The sequence below is a fragment of the Delphinus delphis genome, chromosome 20, assembly GCF_949987515.2.
Source record: "Delphinus delphis chromosome 20, mDelDel1.2, whole genome shotgun sequence".
NCBI classification, from domain to species: Eukaryota; Metazoa; Chordata; class Mammalia; order Artiodactyla; family Delphinidae; genus Delphinus; species Delphinus delphis.
Window position 1 is genome coordinate 6,072,105 of NC_082702.1, and position 17,472 is coordinate 6,089,576.

General features: G+C 53.8%; 3 protein-coding genes across 5 annotated transcripts; all 3 read left to right on the forward strand.

The window, feature by feature from the left end:
- The first annotated feature begins 847 nt into the window (after window positions 1-847).
- Window positions 848-6,362, forward strand: LIM2 (lens intrinsic membrane protein 2). The gene is made up of 4 exons (XM_059999820.1): window positions 848-1,022; window positions 4,721-4,870; window positions 5,952-6,086; window positions 6,301-6,362. Exons 1-4 carry the CDS (start codon window positions 848-850, stop codon window positions 6,360-6,362), a joined length of 522 nt encoding a protein of 173 aa, XP_059855803.1.
- A 6,480-nt stretch (window positions 6,363-12,842) lies between these two features.
- Window positions 12,843-13,968, forward strand: NKG7 (natural killer cell granule protein 7). 3 transcript variants are annotated; one of them, XM_059999808.1, is made up of 4 exons: window positions 12,843-13,151; window positions 13,225-13,371; window positions 13,459-13,593; window positions 13,697-13,968. In XM_059999808.1, the coding sequence occupies exons 1-4, from the start codon at window positions 12,995-12,997 to the stop codon at window positions 13,753-13,755; spliced, it is 498 nt and encodes a 165-aa protein (XP_059855791.1). In that variant the 5' UTR covers window positions 12,843-12,994; the 3' UTR covers window positions 13,756-13,968. The 3 variants fall into 3 exon arrangements, with proteins under 3 accessions (XP_059855791.1, XP_069396309.1, XP_059855790.1); XM_069540208.1 differs by having other exon boundaries at window positions 13,245-13,371; XM_059999807.1 differs by having other exon boundaries at window positions 13,225-13,968.
- A 394-nt stretch (window positions 13,969-14,362) lies between these two features.
- Window positions 14,363-17,231, forward strand: CLDND2 (claudin domain containing 2). The gene is made up of 5 exons (XM_059999821.1): window positions 14,363-14,401; window positions 15,899-16,080; window positions 16,431-16,568; window positions 16,786-16,902; window positions 17,158-17,231. The coding sequence occupies exons 2-5, from the start codon at window positions 15,912-15,914 to the stop codon at window positions 17,229-17,231; spliced, it is 498 nt and encodes a 165-aa protein (XP_059855804.1). The 5' UTR covers window positions 14,363-14,401; window positions 15,899-15,911.
- The last annotated feature ends 241 nt before the right edge of the window (window positions 17,232-17,472 follow it).

Here is a 17,472-nt window from a genome sequence, read left to right on the forward strand (position 1 = left end):
TTACACAGCTTGGGCTAACCCCGAGGGTGCCGTGGAACGAGGCCCGTGACAGGGTGCTAGGGCGGCTGGGAGGGTCACAGAGAGAGGCCGGTGGGACCAGGGGCTGCGGGGAGGGAGGGCCTGGATTCCTGCTTCAGCGAATTCCATCTGGGGCGTCTGCCACCACTGCACTTCTGCCTGCTGGAAGCTGCTGGGCCATGGGGCCATTGTATGGGGAGGCTTAAGGGATTTGGGAGACCCTGGGAGCAGAGAGGCCAGCGACCTGACCGGGCTCAGTCTGCACAGAGGGTCCGAGGCAGACGGAGGGTTCAGGGCAGGCTCTGCCCCTCAGGTAGGGACCAGGTGTGGGAGCCATGGGCCCCTCCTCCCCCTAAATCTGGCGGCCAGGCCTCCTTTCTCTCGCAGGGACGTGGTAGGGTCCTAGCCCTAGCCCCCTCCTCACCTCGAACCTGGGAGTCCAGGGCCCCGGCCCCCTCCATCCCCCAAAGACTTGGTGTCCCACTGGCCAGCCCCTTCCTGGCTTAGGACCTGGAAGTCTAGGTCCCCAGCCCCTTTCTCCCCCCAGGACCCAAGGGTCTAGGTTCTCAGCCTCTCCTCCCCCAGACTCAGGAGTCCAGATCCCGAGCTCCCTCTGCCCCCCCAGACCCAGGGATCCAGGTGTCCAGTTCCTTCCTCTCCTTGGGACCTAATGTCCCAGCCCCCCAGCTCCCTCCTCACCTAGGATCTGGAAGTCTAGGGCCCCAGCTTCTCGTCCCTCAGACTAGGAATCTCGAGCCCCGGTCCCTTCTCCCTCAGGACATGGGAATCCAGCTCCCGACCCCGTCTCTCCTTTTACCCACAGATCACCATGTACAGCTTCATGGGCGGCGGCCTCTTCTGCGCCTGGGTGGGGACCATCCTCCTGGTGGCGGCCACGGCGACAGACCACTGGATGCAGTATCGGCTGTCGGGGGCCTTCGCCCACCAGGGCCTCTGGCGATACTGCCTGGGCAGCAAGTGCTACCTGCAGACGGAGAGCATCGGTGAGGCCCCGGGGCAGGGTCTGGGCTGTGCCTGGGGTCAGAGCCTCACGCGGGGCAGAACCTTACGGTGGAAAGGCCACCTGTTTGCAGGTGGAGAACCTTGTGGCTCGGGGAGGGAAAGCGTCCGGCCCAAGGTCACTCAGCGTGGAAGGGGCAGAACTGGGATTTCAGTATTTTTTTCTAGGACAATTACAGGATGTACCGATTTAGAGGTTAAGTAGAGAGGTGACATTTCCTGGCATGAAATAGAGGTCAGGTATAGCAGTTGGGGCTGGGGTTATCAGAAGAGCATTTTCTAAATATCTACTAGGTGTCAAGAACTATATTAGGTACCAGGAGGATACAGAAGCAATACGGACCGTCAGTTTGCTAACACTGGATGGGGTACTTTTTAATACTTGCTGTGAGGCAAGCCATGTAACATATGTGTATATGTATATATGTGTGTGTGTGTATATGTGTATATAGATATATACGTGTATATATTACACTATATATTGTAAACATGGAGATAAAAATAGTACTTACAGTATAGGATTCCTGCAATCTATATCATATAATACACATTATTATAATATACTATGTACCTCTACGTGCCTCTTTCCATATACATATATATTTGTATATATGCACAGTCTTCCCTCAGTCCCTCAGTAGCCACAGAGAATTGGTTCCAGGACCCGCCGTGGATACCAAAGCCTCCGGATGCTCGAGCCATGTAGTCGGCCCTCCGTATCCGCGGTTCCGTATCCACGGTGGTTCTGCATCTGGGGATTAAACCAACCGCGGATAGTGTAGTGCTGTATGTATTTATTGAAAACAATTCTCATGTAAGTGGACCTGCACAGTTCAAACCTGTGCCGTTCAAGGGTCAAATGTATATGCATGCATATATATGGAAAGAGAGACGCATAGAGATGTATAGTATATTGCATAATATATATTATACAATATACATTATATAATATATTAATAATACATAGTATATCACATGTTCTATATTATCTGTATCCAATCATAGTGTAGTAATAATAATAACAATAACTGGCATGTACTGTTACTGTGTCCTACCTGCTACTCTAAGCGCTTTGCCTGGATTAACTCCCTTCGGTGTCCCAACAACACTAAGAGGGCTGTTCCGTTGTGTCCGTGAATTAAGACACGATACTTGACCTCAAAAAGTCAATTCTTCTGGGGAGGGGGTTGGGAAGAGGAGCCAACCCTCACTGAGCCCTGTGAGATGACAGGCTTGTGGCAGATTTCACCTACCCCATCTTACCAAACCTACCCATTTGCTGGAGGGATAAACTGAGACAGGGAGAAGTGGAAAGGTTTGCCCTGGGCTACCAGTCTCAGAGCCCCATCTGGCTGACTTCGTACATCCTTTTCATTTCTGGCTGTGTCCTTTGTCACACTTCTACCATTCCTCCTGCTTCAGACTGGGAACACCACCAGACACTCTGAGTTCCCTCTGCTGGGGATGGGAGAGAGGGAGGCTGGATGGAGGTCTTCAGCTTCATTTGATATCTTCATGACCACAAGACTGAGAGCCTCAGGGACATACCTCACCCCGATTGATTCTTGGGTATTTGTCCAAACAGCAGGTTTAATTTGTTCATCCCTCGTATAGCTGACGTAATCCGATCACCAAAATTAGAGCAGGAGTCCTGGGTTTGCTTCCCAGAGGCCAAACCCAACCCAGGACGCGTATGCATAGCATTTTTAAAGTTTCCAGAGTCATTACCAGTATTTTAAAAATCTGGAGATTTTTACATTAAAATCTGGACTTGCAGCTCTTCTTGAATAATCCAGCTTTGCCTGTCTTTTCCAGGCCCGTGGTCAGCTGGTTATGAGAAGCAAATGCCCCCTTCAAATGGGGTACACCAGTCAGGGGCCCCTCAGGAGACAGAAACCACACTGTGATTCGAATAGGGAAGGTTTTATCTAAAGATGAAGCTGATCATTGATCGCTGGTACATACGTGTTCCCCATGCAGCCTGCTGTCTCCTGCCTTTATTCACAGCTGCAGCGAAGCCTCAGAGGCATCTGTGTTTTCCACCCCTGCATTAGCCCAACCATGGGAAAGAAATAGGCTATAACATCCCCCATAAGTCCTCCAGACTTTTAAATACCCAGAGGCACGTGTATTCCTTTTCTAAGGCTGCCGTAACAAAGTACCACAAACTGGGTGGCTTAACAGAAATCTATCGCCTCACAGATCTGGAGGCTGGAAGTCCAAAATCGAGGTCTCTGCAAGGTTGGTTCCTTCTGAGGGCTGTGAGGAAGAATCTGTTCCCTGCCTCTCTCTTAGCTTCTGGTGGCTGCCCGGCAATCTCTGGTTTTCCTCGGCTTGTAAGTGCACCAGCCCATCTCTGCCTTCATTTTTGCGTGATGCTCCCCTGGGTGTGTGCCTGTCTGTACCTGTCTCCAAATGTCCCCATTTTATGAGGACACCAATCATATTGCATTAGAAATCCACTCTACTCTGGTATGACCTCATCTTAACTACTTACAGCTGCAAAGACCCTATTTCCAAATAAGGTCATATTCCGAGGCAGTGGGGGGAGGGGGGAGCAGTTAGAACTTCAACATATGAACTTGAAAGGGGAGACACAACGCAACCCAGCAGCCCGTACCAACATCCGTGGAGAAGTATCCAGGAATTGTTCTCCCCTAGACTTTCACAAGACAAAAGACTGCATTTTGCAAAGATCTAAGGCTTTTTCAGTGGCAGGATCCCAGTTCTGCCCGGGGTGATAATTGTCAAGGGTTCTTGGAGAGACAGAATAACAACGCGGTTAAGACGGAGGGCGTGGAGCTTGGCTTTCAACTCCAGTCCTTTTGCGAATTACGGGACCTTGAGCAAATCGCTTCGCCTCTCTGAGCCTCCGTTCCTTCACTTGAAAAATGGTCATGAAAATGTTACTTAGAGCATAGGGCTCTTGGAAAGAATAGATAGGATCATATATGGGAAGAGAGCCTGGCGCGTACTTGAGAGTTGCCAAATGGGAGATGAGATCATGATGAGTGTTCCCAGGGCATCTCCATTCATTCAACATGTTTCTTGAACACCTATTACGGGCCAGGCACTAGGTGCTGGGGATACAGCAGTGAGTGAGAAAGCCGGGCCCTTGCCCTCGCAGAGCTGAGAACTCAGCGGAGAGAGATAGACATCATAAACAAGTTAGAAATAAATTAATGGGACATTTCTAAATATGGGTAAGTGGTAGGAAGGAAGGGAAAGGGAGCATGGGAGAGAGGATAGAGAGAGAGTAGCAGGAGGATATGGGAAATCGGCATTCACTCACTCATTCATTCATTGAACAAGCATTTCTCCAGGCCCATGTGCAAATCAAACCTCTGCTGGTGTCTGTGGTGTAGAGTCGACCAGGTCCCTGTCCTCAGGGAGCAATCAGGCTGGAGAGGGAAACAGGCAAAGAGAGTCTCAACCCAGAGCAGGGAGTGAGGATGGTGCCTTGAGGGGAGAAGGGATGCTTCCCAGAGGAGGGGATCTGGGAGCCGGGCTTTGGAGGATGAATAGGAGTCTGCCAGGTGAAGAGGAAGGGTTTTTCAGAGAGGTGAAGGAGGAGCTAGGTCAGGAATACAGAGAGGGGTGAGGCATTCCTGCCCTCAGAGGTAGCAGCCTTCACCACTGAGGGCAAGGAAGGCACAGGAGTGACTGTGGGGTGCTCCCACAGCATACTGGAATGCCACCCGGGCCTTCATGATCCTGTCCTCCCTGTGCGCCACCTCTGGCATCATCATGGGCATCATGGCGTTCGCTCAGCAGCCCACTTTCACCCGCTTCTCGCGGCCCTTCTCTGCGGGCATCGTGTTTTTCGCCTCCAGTGAGTGACTCACCCCCTACACCTGCCCCCTCCCAGCTCCCTCTCCAGCTCTACCCCCAACACCACTTCCATTCCCCACTGTTCCTCACTCCACTCCACCCGCACCCAAATCCCCCCTCCACCTTCGACGACAACTTCAGGACTATTTCTAATGCCGGTCAGTTCTGACACCAGCTCTGTGTACCGCCATTCAATTGTGGCACTAACCACAGGAGCTGGCATCAGACCCCACAGGTTTAAAGGCACGGTTCCCAACCAGACTGCCCCTACTTCAGCTGCAAGTGGGGTCCCCAGCTCACCTGTACTCTTGACCAATCGGCTACAGATTCAGGGGTTCCCGGGACCTGCTCAGGTTCAGAAATGTGCTAGAATAACTCACAGAACTCAGGAAAGAACAATACTTACAGTTTTATTATAAAGAGTACAACTCAAGACCGGCCAACTAAAGAGATGCATAGCGTGAAGCCGGAGAGGGGTCCTGAACATGGAGTTGCCATGCACTCTCCCTGCAGAATTAGGGCTCGTCAGCCCATCCGTGCATTCACCAAACAGGGAGCTCCAGTGACCGCCAGCATCCAGCATTTCTACTGGAGTTTCATTACAAGGGCATGAATCAGTGGCCATGGGATTGAACTCTTAACTCCAGCTCCCCTTTCCTCCCCAGAGGTTGGACTGATCCCAAGCGGCTCAAAGCCCCAACCCTCTATTCCCACGGCTGGTCTTTCTGCTGACCAGCTGCTATCCCTGAGTCATCTCTGATCATCAACATAAACTCAGGTGTGATCCAAGAACAACAAAGACACTCCTAGTACTCAGAAAATTCCAAGGATTTAGAGTTTCCCTCCCAGGAACCAGAGACAAAGACCAGTCAGATTCTTTATGACGCAACACAACCCCACACCATTCCCACCCTAACCCTACCCCTCATTCATTTTTACTCCCACTTTCAACTCAACCCCCATCCTCACCCTTATCCCTACCTGCACCCATACCCCCTTCTCAATTTATTCATTCCCACCCCCATCTCCAAACCCGCCCCCATCCCCATTCCCCCACCCCCACCCCCGACCTCTCTCTCCAGCATTTTTCGTCCTGCTGGCCTTGGCCATTTACACTGGAGTCACCGTCAGCTTCCTCGGTCGCCGCTTCGGGGATTGGCGCTTTTCCTGGTCCTACATCCTGGGCTGGGTAGCCCTGCTCATGACCTTCTTTGCAGGTACTGGGTTTGGGCGTGGAAAGGCCAGTGTCCGGGTGAGATGATGGGGGCGGTCCCACACAGGCGCCCCCGGCACTGAACCAGAAGGCAGACTCCAAGCCCTGTGGACACCAGGGAGAAAGGGGATGCTGTGTCGGTGTCTTGGGCTGGGAGCAGGGGCTGGGAGGGCTGATGGGGGGCTGGGCGGGGTCAACCGGGATCTCTTCTCGCGCAGGAATTTTCTACATGTGTGCCTACCGGATGAATGAATGTCGGCGCCTGTCCACTCCCCGCTGAACCCAAATGTGTGCCCCGACTTCATCTGGATGTCAAAGTCAGGTCACTGAAGAGGAGGCGGTGGGTCTAGAGGCCTGAAATCCTGGTTCCTGGGGCCTGGTGGAGGCAGTTGAGGAGACCCAAGGCCCCAGCCACCAGGGGGGTTGTTAGAGAAACGGAATATCCATTAGAGAGACTTTTTGGAGTTTAATAAAACTGACGGAAACTACTGAAGTGTGGTCCCTCAGGCGTTCGAGTGGAGAGAAAGAGGGGTGAAGTGTGGTGAATGGGCAGGGGTGGTGGCCTTATAGTAGGCCTGCCTGCTCAGTTCCTGTAGGAGAGATGGGCACAGAGATAAATTGCACAGTCCCCACCCTACTAGATTCAACTTTTTTTTTTTTGGCGGCACCCCTCGATGTGTGGGATCTTAGTTCTCCCACTAGGGATCGAACCTGGGCCCCCTGCAATAGAAGTGCAGAGTCCTAACCACTGGACCGTCAGGAAAGTCCCTGGGTTCAACTGCTAGAAAACCAACGTGTAGGTCCAATTCTGATGGGTGTGTTTCTTCCCCACACCACCAAGCGAATAACTCAATTCTGACACGATCTACCTAGAGAAAGTGTCAGATCACACAAGTTAAAGACACAGCCCTGGAAGACCGCGCCTCCCACTTCAGATGCCAATCACAAGCCCAGGTTGTCACTTGTGCTTCTGAGCAACCAGCAATAGACTAGAGGTCCCAACAACCCCCTCCTTGGGTTCCATTAATTTGCTAGAGCAGCTCACAGAACTCGGGGAAACATTTTACTTACTAGATCACCAGTTTTTTATAAAAGGATATAACTCAAAACAACCAGATGGGGCTTCCCTGGTGGCGCAGTGGTTGAGAGTCCGCCTACCGATGCAGGGGACATGGGTTCGTGCCCTGGTCCGGGAAGATCCCACATGCCGCGGAGAGGCTGGGCCCGTGAGCCATGGCCACTGAGCCTGCGCGTCCGGAGCCTGTGCTCTGCAAGGGGAGAGGCCGCAACAGTGAGAGGCCCGCGTATCGCAAAAAAACCCAACCAACCAAACAAACAAAAACCAGCCAGATGGAAGAGATTCACAGGTCAAGGTAAGTGAGAAGAGGTGTGGAGCGTCCATGCTCTCTCCAAGTAGGTCACTCTCCCCCAGAAAGCACGTGTTCACCAGCCCGGAAGCTCTCTGAATCCTCTCCTTCTGGGTTTTTCTGGAGACTTCATTACATAGTTATGATTGATTAAATCATTGGCCATTTGTGGTTGAACTCAATCTCCAATTTCTCTCCCCTCCCAGGAGGTCAAGGGGTGGGACTGCAATTTCTGACCCTCTAATCATGTGGTTGGTTCCCCTTCCTCTCACAACTTAGGAAATTCCAAGAGTTTTAGGATCCCTATGCCAGAAGTGGGGACAAAGACCCAATATATATTTATTATAAAACATAATATCACAGTAGGATAACACGATAAATGAAAAGATCTGTGGACCTTCCCCAGTGGTCCAGTGGTTAAGACTCCACACTCCCAATGCCGGGGGCATGGGTTCTATCCCTGGTCATGATAGGGACAGAATAAAGGGACAAAGTAGGTAATTAAATAGGGGATTAGTTAAATAGAAGATTTACTTACACTAGGGGACTGTAAGTAAAGAAAAAGTATGGGAGACCCCTATAAGTTAATGATCACTTAAGAAAGCAGGTTTGCTTAACCACAAAACCAAGCAGGTTTGCTTAGCAACAAAACCGTGCGACAGAAGCATGAGCCATGCCCCAAACAATAAAACAATGGTGGCGTGAGACCCACATCCTGCCCAGTGAGCTCAGTAACCCCCATGACATTCTCTCTGCACACATACAAGACAATAATTTATGGAAAGGTGATATTTCAAAGTGAAAGACCCTCATTGTACTGAGACCTGAAATAATTTTTCCGTAGTGCCATGACAGTCCTGGCTTGACCATGTAGGGACAAAAACACTCCCCTGCCCAACCTGGAGGCGGAGCTGACGATGGAAGCATGACGTCTACTCAAGAATGAGGAAGGAGGTGGTCCTCTCCCCCTCCCCACTTTTCCTTTGATTATAAAACAGGAGCCCCCTAAGTTCTGGGGGCGGCACCCTCTCGCCCACCCACCTGTAAGCCTCACAAGCGTCCTCTTCTCATAATCTAATAAATCGCTTCTTATCTCATCACTTTGCCTCTCACTGAATTCTTCCTGTGCTGAGACAACCAGAGCTCCTCGGAGCCCTCCAGAACGCCACTGAGCGAATTCAGCCTGGGAACTCAGATCCCACATGCTAACTGCCCAGCGCAGCCAAAAAAAAAAAAAAAAAAGGAACAACTGTGGAAAAACAACCTCCTTGCCCACTCGCGCCATCTCCAGTTGGCTCTCCCAACCTCCTGGCCCCTCCCTGGATGGACCCTTCCAAGGAGAAACACCAGAAGTCTGATCTGCACCTCGTCCTGCACTGCCTCTTCATCCATCATTCGTGACTTTGATCTTCTCTTCACTCACTCATTCATTAGTGCATTCAACAAACTCGTGCCAACTGCCATGAGATTTACTAAAGCTTATCATGAAATGATAAGGCTATTTAGGGAGGCTAATTCCAACAATAAGAATATTTATTACAGCCTAGGCTAGGAACTGTTATATTGATAGAGGCTTACTCCCTAGAAATATTTATTGGGACCTCCTCGAATAACCAAAATACTATATTTATAGAGGCTTCCTCTAGTAATAATAGCAACGGAAGCCTTCTTCTCTAATTATAATTTATTGAGGCCTATTTAAGTAGAAATATTTCCTGAGACTTATTCCAGGAATCATATTTATAGGGGCTGACTCTAGCAATAATAATGATGTTATAACTGCAGACTCGTATCTCCAACTACTTACTCAACATTTCCACCTGAAAAGAAGAGGCATCTCAGTTTTCACATATCTGAAGTTGAGCTCCTGAACTCTCTCACACCTCTCATCTGCTCCTCCCATGGTCTCCCCCAACTTAGTAAATGACAAGTCCATTTTTGTTTTAAATTTTTTTAAGGTCTTTTTTCTTTTTTTAAAAAAAATTAATTTATTTTATTTATTTTTGCTGTGTTGGGTCTTCGTTTCTGTGCGAGGGCTTTCTCTAGTTGTGGCAAGCGGGGGCCACTCTTCATCGCAGTGCGTGGGCCTCTCTTGTTGTGGAGCACAGGCTCCAGACATGCGGGCTCAGTAGTTGTGGCTCACGGGCCTAGTTGCTCCACGGCATGTGGGATCCTCCCAGACCAGGGCTCGAACCTGTGTCCCCTGCATCAGCAGGCAGATTCTCAACCACTGCGCCACCAGGGAAGCCCGACAAGTCCATTTTTATCTAGCTGCTCAAGCCAGAAACATTGGGATCACCCTCCATAGCTTTCCTTCTGTTACGTCTCACATCTGATTCATCAGCACATCGTTTTGGCTCCACCTTAAAAATGTATTCGGAATTGGACCCCTTCTTGGTCAACCATGGTTACCCCCTGATCCCAGCCACCATCATGTCTCACCTGGCTTATTGCCACAGACTTCTAACCAGCTCAGCCTCAACCCTTACCCACACCCCACCCAATCCCTGCCCCCGCAGTCCATTCTCTACACAGTATCTAAAGGATTTTTTTTTCATTTTTTCTTTTTCAAATTTAATTTTATATTGGAGTATAGTTGATTTACAATGTTCTGTTAGTTTCAGGTGTACAGCTAAGTGATTCAGTTATACATATACATATATCCATTCTTTTTCAGATTCTTTTCCCATATAGGTTATTACAGAATATTGAGTTCCCTGTGCTACACAGTACGTTCTTTTTTTTTCTTTTTGCGGTACGCGGGCCTCTCACTGTTGTGGCCTCTTCCATTTCCATTGCGGGGCACAGGCTCCGGACGCGCAGGCTCAGCGGCCATGGCTCACGGGCCCAGCCGGTCCGTGGCATGTGGGATCTTCCTGGACCGGGGCACGAACCCGTGTCCCCTGTATCGGCAGGCGGACTCTCAACCACTGCGCCACCAGGGAAGCGGGTTCTTTAGGTTTTTTTTTAGTTTTAGTTTTTTTTAGTTTTTTTCTTTTAGTTTTTTAAGGAACCTCCATGCTGTTCTCCATAGTGGTTGTACCAATTTACATACCCGCCAACAGTGTAGGAGGATTCCCTTTTCTCCACACCCTCCCCAGCATTTATTGTTTTTAGACTTTAAAGGAATTTTTATTAAAACATGATTCAAATCATGTCCCCCGCTCTGCTCTCAGTCCTCCAGTGGCTTGGACCTGGAGGTTGGATGAAGATAAAAAATGGAGGGGGTGTGCTGGGATTGAGGTAAGAATTACAGGGTCGGGGAGAAGTATGAAGAAGGAAGTGGGGGTGGGACTGGGGCTGGAGTTGAGACTGGAAATGCCATCTGGTGTGGGGATGGATGTGAGGAGAGGGTTAAGCGTCTGGGTGAGGATGGGTTTGGGTTTGGGGATGGGGTTGAGTTTGGAGTTGGGTTTGGGAATAAGAATGGGGTTAGGTGAGAAGATAGGGATGGGGTTAAATTCAGGGATGGAGTTGGGGTTGAGAAATGGGTTGTGTTTTGGGGTTAGGTTTGGCGTTTTTTTTGTTTTTGTTTTTTTTGTGGTACGCGGGCCTCTCACTGTTGTGGCCTCTCCCGTTGCGGAGCACAGGCTCCAGACGCGCAGGCTCAGCGGCCATGGCTCACGGGCCCAGCCGCTCCGCGGCATGTGGGATCTTCCCGGACCGGGGCACGAACCCGCGTCCCCTGCATCGGCAGGCGGACTCTCAACCACTGCGCCACCAGGGAAGCCCCTAGGTTTGGGGATTGGGATGGGTTGAATTTGGGGTTGGAGCTGGAGTTTGGAATTGGAACTGGGGTTAAGGATGAGACTGAGGGAATTCCCTGGCTGTCCAGTGGTTAGGACTCAGCGCTTTCACTGCTGGGGCTGGGGTTCAATCCCTGGTCAGGGAACTAAGACCCCGCACGCCATGCGGTGTGGCACACACACACACCCCAATAAATAAAATAAATAAAAGGATGGGATTGAATTTGTTGTTAGGAATGAGAATGGGGCTGGGTTGGAGGGTAGGGATGGGGCTAAGGATGGGATTGGAGCTGCCTGCGGTCAGGATGGTGTTGGGTTTGGGATGGGGTCAAGATGACAGATGGGGGGAATCCCCTGGCGGTCCAGTGGCTAGGACTCCGTTCTTTCGCTGCCGAGGGCCCGGGATCAATCCCTGGTTGGGGAACGAAGATCCCACAAGCCATGTAGTGAGGCCAGAAAAGAAAAAGAGAGAGAAAAAGATCTCAGATGGGTTCTGTGCGTGTGATCACCACGTGCCCTCAGCTGAGACTTCCCGAAGCTGGTCCGGCAGCTAATCACAGGAGCCGTTTTGGGAGTGGCACCCCAGCTGCTCAGGACCTGGATCCCCTTCTGGGAGCCTGTCCTCAGGAGCGGCCAGTTACCCCACTGGTGAGCATCTGGGAGAAGGATGGGGGCCTGCAAACTAGAGTCTCCAACCAAGGAAGAGGACAGAGCCTCCTGGGTCACTCTGGTTCTCCCCTTCGCCAGCTGTCCTGGGACTGTTAGCTCAGTTCATCTGCGGGACAGAAGTCCTCTCCCAGGTCATTCCTGCTTCGTAGAGGTCAAGTTTGTCTGGGCCTTCCACCTGGGCTGTGGTACCTTCACCTTCTATTTGAGGTGGGGCCCAGGACCTGATGCTGCTGTGAGGGGAGGGCCAGAAAGTCCTGCACTGACATCCTTGACCCCCAACTCCCACTCCCCGACCACAGAAACCCAGATCCCGTTGATGAAGCACACCAGACGGAAAGCCTTGCTCGAAACAGCACTAAGTGTGAACTCATGTATCAGATGAGGATGTGGGCGTGTCTTCCCGCCACAAACTTTCAGAATTGCCATCGCTGTTTACCTGCCCTGGGCATAAGCTCTAAGTAAGGAGCCGGGAGTCTGTGTCCCCACGCTCAGGACCTGGAGTCTAGGCTTCCTAGCAGCTTCCTCCTTCAGCCCCAAGCATCCTAGCCTCCTTCCCCCTCCTTTTATGGAGACCCTAGAATTGGGGCCCCCGTCTGCCAGAACGGAAGGTTGCAGAACCCACAGGAAAGAATGATGCATCCCCCAACGGTCCCCTCTGGCTACACCTCCCCCTCCCATTGAACTCACACCCTGGCCTCACTCACCACACCCCACCTCTGGGCCTCCCAAGCCTCTCTCTCACCTCTTACAGGAAGCCCCCTCTGGTGTGGAGGGCTCCGAGGGCAGGAGGTATGGAAACGTCTGTAGAGACACACTCTACCCACCCAAACCACTGACAATGTGACACCTCCAAGGCCCTCCCCCCACCATATACTGTGAGGAGAACCTCGAGGGGTGGGGGGCGGGTGCCGATGCAAGCCGGGAAGAGAGGATGTGTGACGAGTCAGCCGCCACGAACTGGGTGAGACCAAACTAGTCTGATCTGAAGGACCACAGGTCCCCCAGCTGCCCCAACTGCTTGACTCTCCCAGGAGTCCGGGGGGCAGAACTTCCTCCTTTCTCAGAGACCCAGGAATCTGGATCACCAGGCTTTTCATCACCCGGGACCCAGAAACCCAGCCTTCGCCCCCATGGAGCCCTGCCGGTCCCTGGCCCTGCTCACTAGCTCCCTGGGCCTGTTGTCTCTCTTGGTGGCTCTGAGCACGAATTTCTGGTTTGTGGCTGAGGGGCCCAGCTCCTCGTCTCACTCGGGCCTCTGGCCAAGGGGAGATCAGGGCTCAGTAGAAGGTAAGGGGGAGCGTGGGGAAGGGTGGGGAAGGGCCTGAGGGGACGGGCACTTAGCGGTCCCGTCTCTGAGCAGGCTATATCCGCGTGACACAGAGCTTCTGCATTCTGGCTGTCCTGTGGGGCCTGATCTCTGTGAGCTTTCTGGTCATGTCCTGCATCCCTTCACTGTCTGCCGCTGGACGCGGCCCCATTGTCTCGACCTTCATAGCCTTTGCCGCAGGTAAGGACTCCGGGCTGCGCTTGGGGCGCTGGGACCTGGTGAGTTTTCGCGGAGGGCCTGAGCCATCCTTCTTGTCTCCGTCCCCAGCCCTCTCCCTGCTAGTGGCCACGGTGGTCTACACTATCGAGCGGTGGAAGCAGCCTGGACACCCCCAGATCGACTCCTTCTTCTCCTGGTCCTTCTACCTGGGCTGGGTTTCAACTGTCCTCTTTCTCTGTGCAGGTGACTGCTGCCCTGGGGAGTTCCAGGGGTGGATAGGGGCCCAGCTGGGGGCTCTGAGGGAGCAGGGCAGGAGCCAGGGTTTAACTTCTCTCTGCCAACCCAGGTGGCCTGAGTCTGGGAGCTCACTACAGGGCCCACCGGCCTGGCTATGAGGCCGTGTGAACCACAGGACGGCTTTGGCGCTCCATTCTCTGAAGGCGTCATCAGGAACCATGAAGACAGCTGGCTCTCCTTCTTGCCCTGACTCCCAGCGTCTGCAAGCTCTTTCCTTTGTGTCTTCATTCATTCAATAAAAATTTGCTGGGATCTGGTTATTCTGAGGTTAATGCTACCACAACAGAAGCCAGCGACACTGCAGCTCCACGGCGGATGACACTGGGCACCCAGAGAGGAGTCAATCCTGCTACCTGCCCTGCCCTAGAGATGCTCCCACCAGAGTGGGAACCAGTGTGGGCTCGGGCCTGGCCCCAGGGCCCTTGTCTCTCCATCCTCTATCTCTTTTCTTCCCTTTGTCTTTCTCCCTTTAGCTCTTTTCTTTTGCCCCTTCTGATTTTGTCACCCTTAGCGCGCCTTCCTCATTTCATTAATAAATTCACTCTTGGGACTTCCCTGGTGGTCCAGAGGTTAAGAATCCGTGCTTCCACTGCAGGGGACACGGGTTCAATCCCTGGTCAGGGAACTAAGAACCCGCAAGCCGCGGGGTGCAGCCAAAAAATAAATAAAGAAAGAAAAAGAACAAATTCACTCTTTCAGCTGGCTTTTCCTGAGTGCATCCTTTCTGCTGGGCCTCCCACTGGGGACGCTGAAGGTGAGTCAGATCAGGCCCTGCCCGCCAGGGGCTCCAAGTCCGGTGGGGGCAGGCAGAGCCCAGGGCGGGTGTGGCAGGAAGACTGGCTGTGTCTGGAGGAGGGGTGTGGTGTGGAGGTGAGCTTTCTGGGGAGACTGTGTTTAGGGAACACCTAAATACCGAGGGAAGGTAATGCAGGCAGAGGGACCCTAAGGTGAAGGCGTGGAGAGGCTGGGAGTTCTCAGGGGATGGAGAATAGTGCTTTGTGGTCCACTGTAGAAGGTGAGCGGGAGGGGAAATGAGGATGGAGAGGCGGGTAGGAGGCAGCACCTCTAGCCCAGCAGTTGACTGTCTCTTGAGGGTGATGGAGAGCTAAGGGTGTGAGCAGGGGAGGGACAGCGTCTGGCCTGGGTGCCAGAAAGCTCCTTCTGGGGCCCATGGGGGAGGCTTGAAGGGGAGAGAAGAGCTTGGCAATCCAACAGGTGGGACATGAGACAGGACAAGGGTGCACTGGGGCCAGGGCATGAGAGGGAAAGGAGGAAAGGAGCCAGAAAGTTTCAGGGGGTGGGAGGAACTGGACTCAGGGATCCAAGGGCTTTGTAGGGTGAGGGGCAGGAAGAGGGCGAGGATAGTGCCCAGGGGTGTGGTCCAACTAGCTGGATGGGGTGATGGTGTCTTCCCTGGTTTGGTGGAAGATGCTGAGATCAGTGGGGATGTGGTTGGGTGTCAGGGTCTGGGAGGTGGTCAGAAGCAGGTGAGGACCTGGGCTGGAGATGCAGTGTGGGGTGCTCTCAGAGCATCAGTGGTCACTGGAGCTCACCTGGCAAGAAGATGCAGAATGGAGTTCTCCAGGAGAACCGGCCTTGAGAAGTGGAGGGAGGGGCAGGAGGCTGCATGGGGGCCTGGGAGGGCACAGAGAGCTGGGGACCAGGAGAGCTTATGGGGTCAAGGGAAGAGCAGCTTCTAGGACACGGGCTACCATGTCATGGCCCTCAGGGTCCCCCAGACTTGCCACCTGACTCTGAGCTGTCAGTTTGCCAGAAGAGCTGCTTCTGTGTGTGTGTGTGTGTGTGTGTGTGTGTGTGTGTGTGTGTGTATGGGTGGGTGGGTGGTTATCTCTTTAAATGGCCACTAGAGAAGGGGGTTCTGGAACTCCTGCTGCCTCACAGAGACCCAGTCTCCCTTCCCCCACCCTCTGGGCTCTGTCTGAGAAGCCCTGGGAGCTGTGGGTGAGTCATTTAGGTGGGTGTGTGGTGGGGAAGGCAAGGGACAGGCCAAAGTCACGTCTACTGGGGGATGGAGGTCTCTGGAAGGCAGAGGTTCCTAAGCAGTGATGCCTGAGGGGGCAGGTGGTCTTGGGTCTGGGAGGGGCCTGAGGGGGGTGGTCCCAGAAGTAGGGGCACCAGGCAGGGGTGCAGGGGTAGCCATCTGGGATATGGAGGGACATGCAGGAGGGGGTCTCAGGGACCTGGGGGTGGGAGGAGCGTTGGCCAATCCTGCATGTGTGGTCCTCGGCAGCAGCCTCCCTGGCATGGGGGTGAAGCGGAGCCTTCAAAGCGGGGGCACCTTGCTGGGCTTCTTGGCCAACATCCTCACCATTCTGTCCATGGCCACCAACTACTGGATCCGCTACTCTGGGGGCCACAGTGGCCTGTGGCAGGAGTGCAGCGGGGGCACCTGCTCCAACATCTCCTGCCAGAGTGAGGCCCCGCCGCCCAGCTGTCAGACCCTCCCCCCCTACTGGACAGACAGCCCCCCAGCACTGACCACAGCTGGCCCCCTCTCCTGACACTACAGCCGGGCACATCCTGCGGTGCCCCCGCCCCCAGGCCTTCCACTTCAGCCTAAGATCCAGCTGTCCCTCCGTGACCAGGCCACCAGGAACCCCAACTCGGGGACCTGCCTCCCTGTTGCAACATTAACCGCCGCTCACGATGTAACTTCCAAGTCCCCATCCAAAACCCTGACTCTGCTCCCAGCTCGGAGCCGGCGGATGGGGGTGGTGGCCAGGAGCGGCGCCAGCGGGGTTGATGCGGCCCGCTGTCCCCAGCCATGCTGGCGGTGACCGGGGCGTGCATGGTGCTGGCGGCGGGCTGCAGCATCGTGGGCTTGGTGATGGGGCTGCGGATTCTGTGCCAGGAGGGCGACTCGCGGGGCCGGACCACGAGTGCCATCTTCTTCCTCTGCGGTGAGATGGCATAGGGTGGGCCTGGTAGCTGGAGGAGGTAGGGGCCCCGAGGGGGAGAAGCTAAAGAGGCGGGGTCATGAGCGGGGCCAGGGAGAGGGGGTAGAGCAGGGACGGGAGGGCGGGCAAGAAGGGCGTGGTCTGAGGCGGTGGGCGCGGTCAGGGTGAGGCTGGGTGCAGCCCCCTGGCCACCCTCACCTGGCGGGTGGGCGGGGCCCAGGCCTGCTGCAGCTGATCGCCCTGACAGGCTACACAGTGAAGAATGCAGGGAAAAACGTCTTCTTCTCCTGGTCCTGTTTTTCGGGGTGGCTGGCTTTACCCTTCTCTGTTCTCGCGGGTAACCTGGATAACGGAAGAGGGTGGAGAGGAGACTGCCCCGAGGACCCCCCCCCTCCCTGCAGAGACTCCCCAGCTGTCCTCCCAAGAAACACCACAATGACCTCCCAGGGACTCCTGAACACACTCCACTCTGGGCTCCCGTGGACCCGACAGAAACGCCCTTGGAGCCCCAAACCCCAGTCCCCGGGGCCCTCCCGACCATCCGCCCTAGGACTCACCCTCCTCCACCCGCCCTCCGTTCCCTTCCCGCCAGGCTTCTGCTTTCTGCTGGCGGACATGATCATGCAGAGCACGGATGCCATCAGTGGATTCCCCGTGTGCTTATGACCGCAGCTGCCTGGGGCAGAATAAAGGAACTGCTTCCATTGCCGCGGCTCCACGTGCCTTTCTGGGGGACCTGAGGACGCGGACACGGGGGTACCTGGAGGCTCAGGGAGGAAGTAAGGACACGAACCTATAGGGAACGTGGAGACATGGGGGGACACGGGAACGGAGATTCGGTCATGGACAGGACAAGAGTTTTGATGGGAACAGGGACAGGGGGTAGTGGGGTCAGGAGGGGACAAGG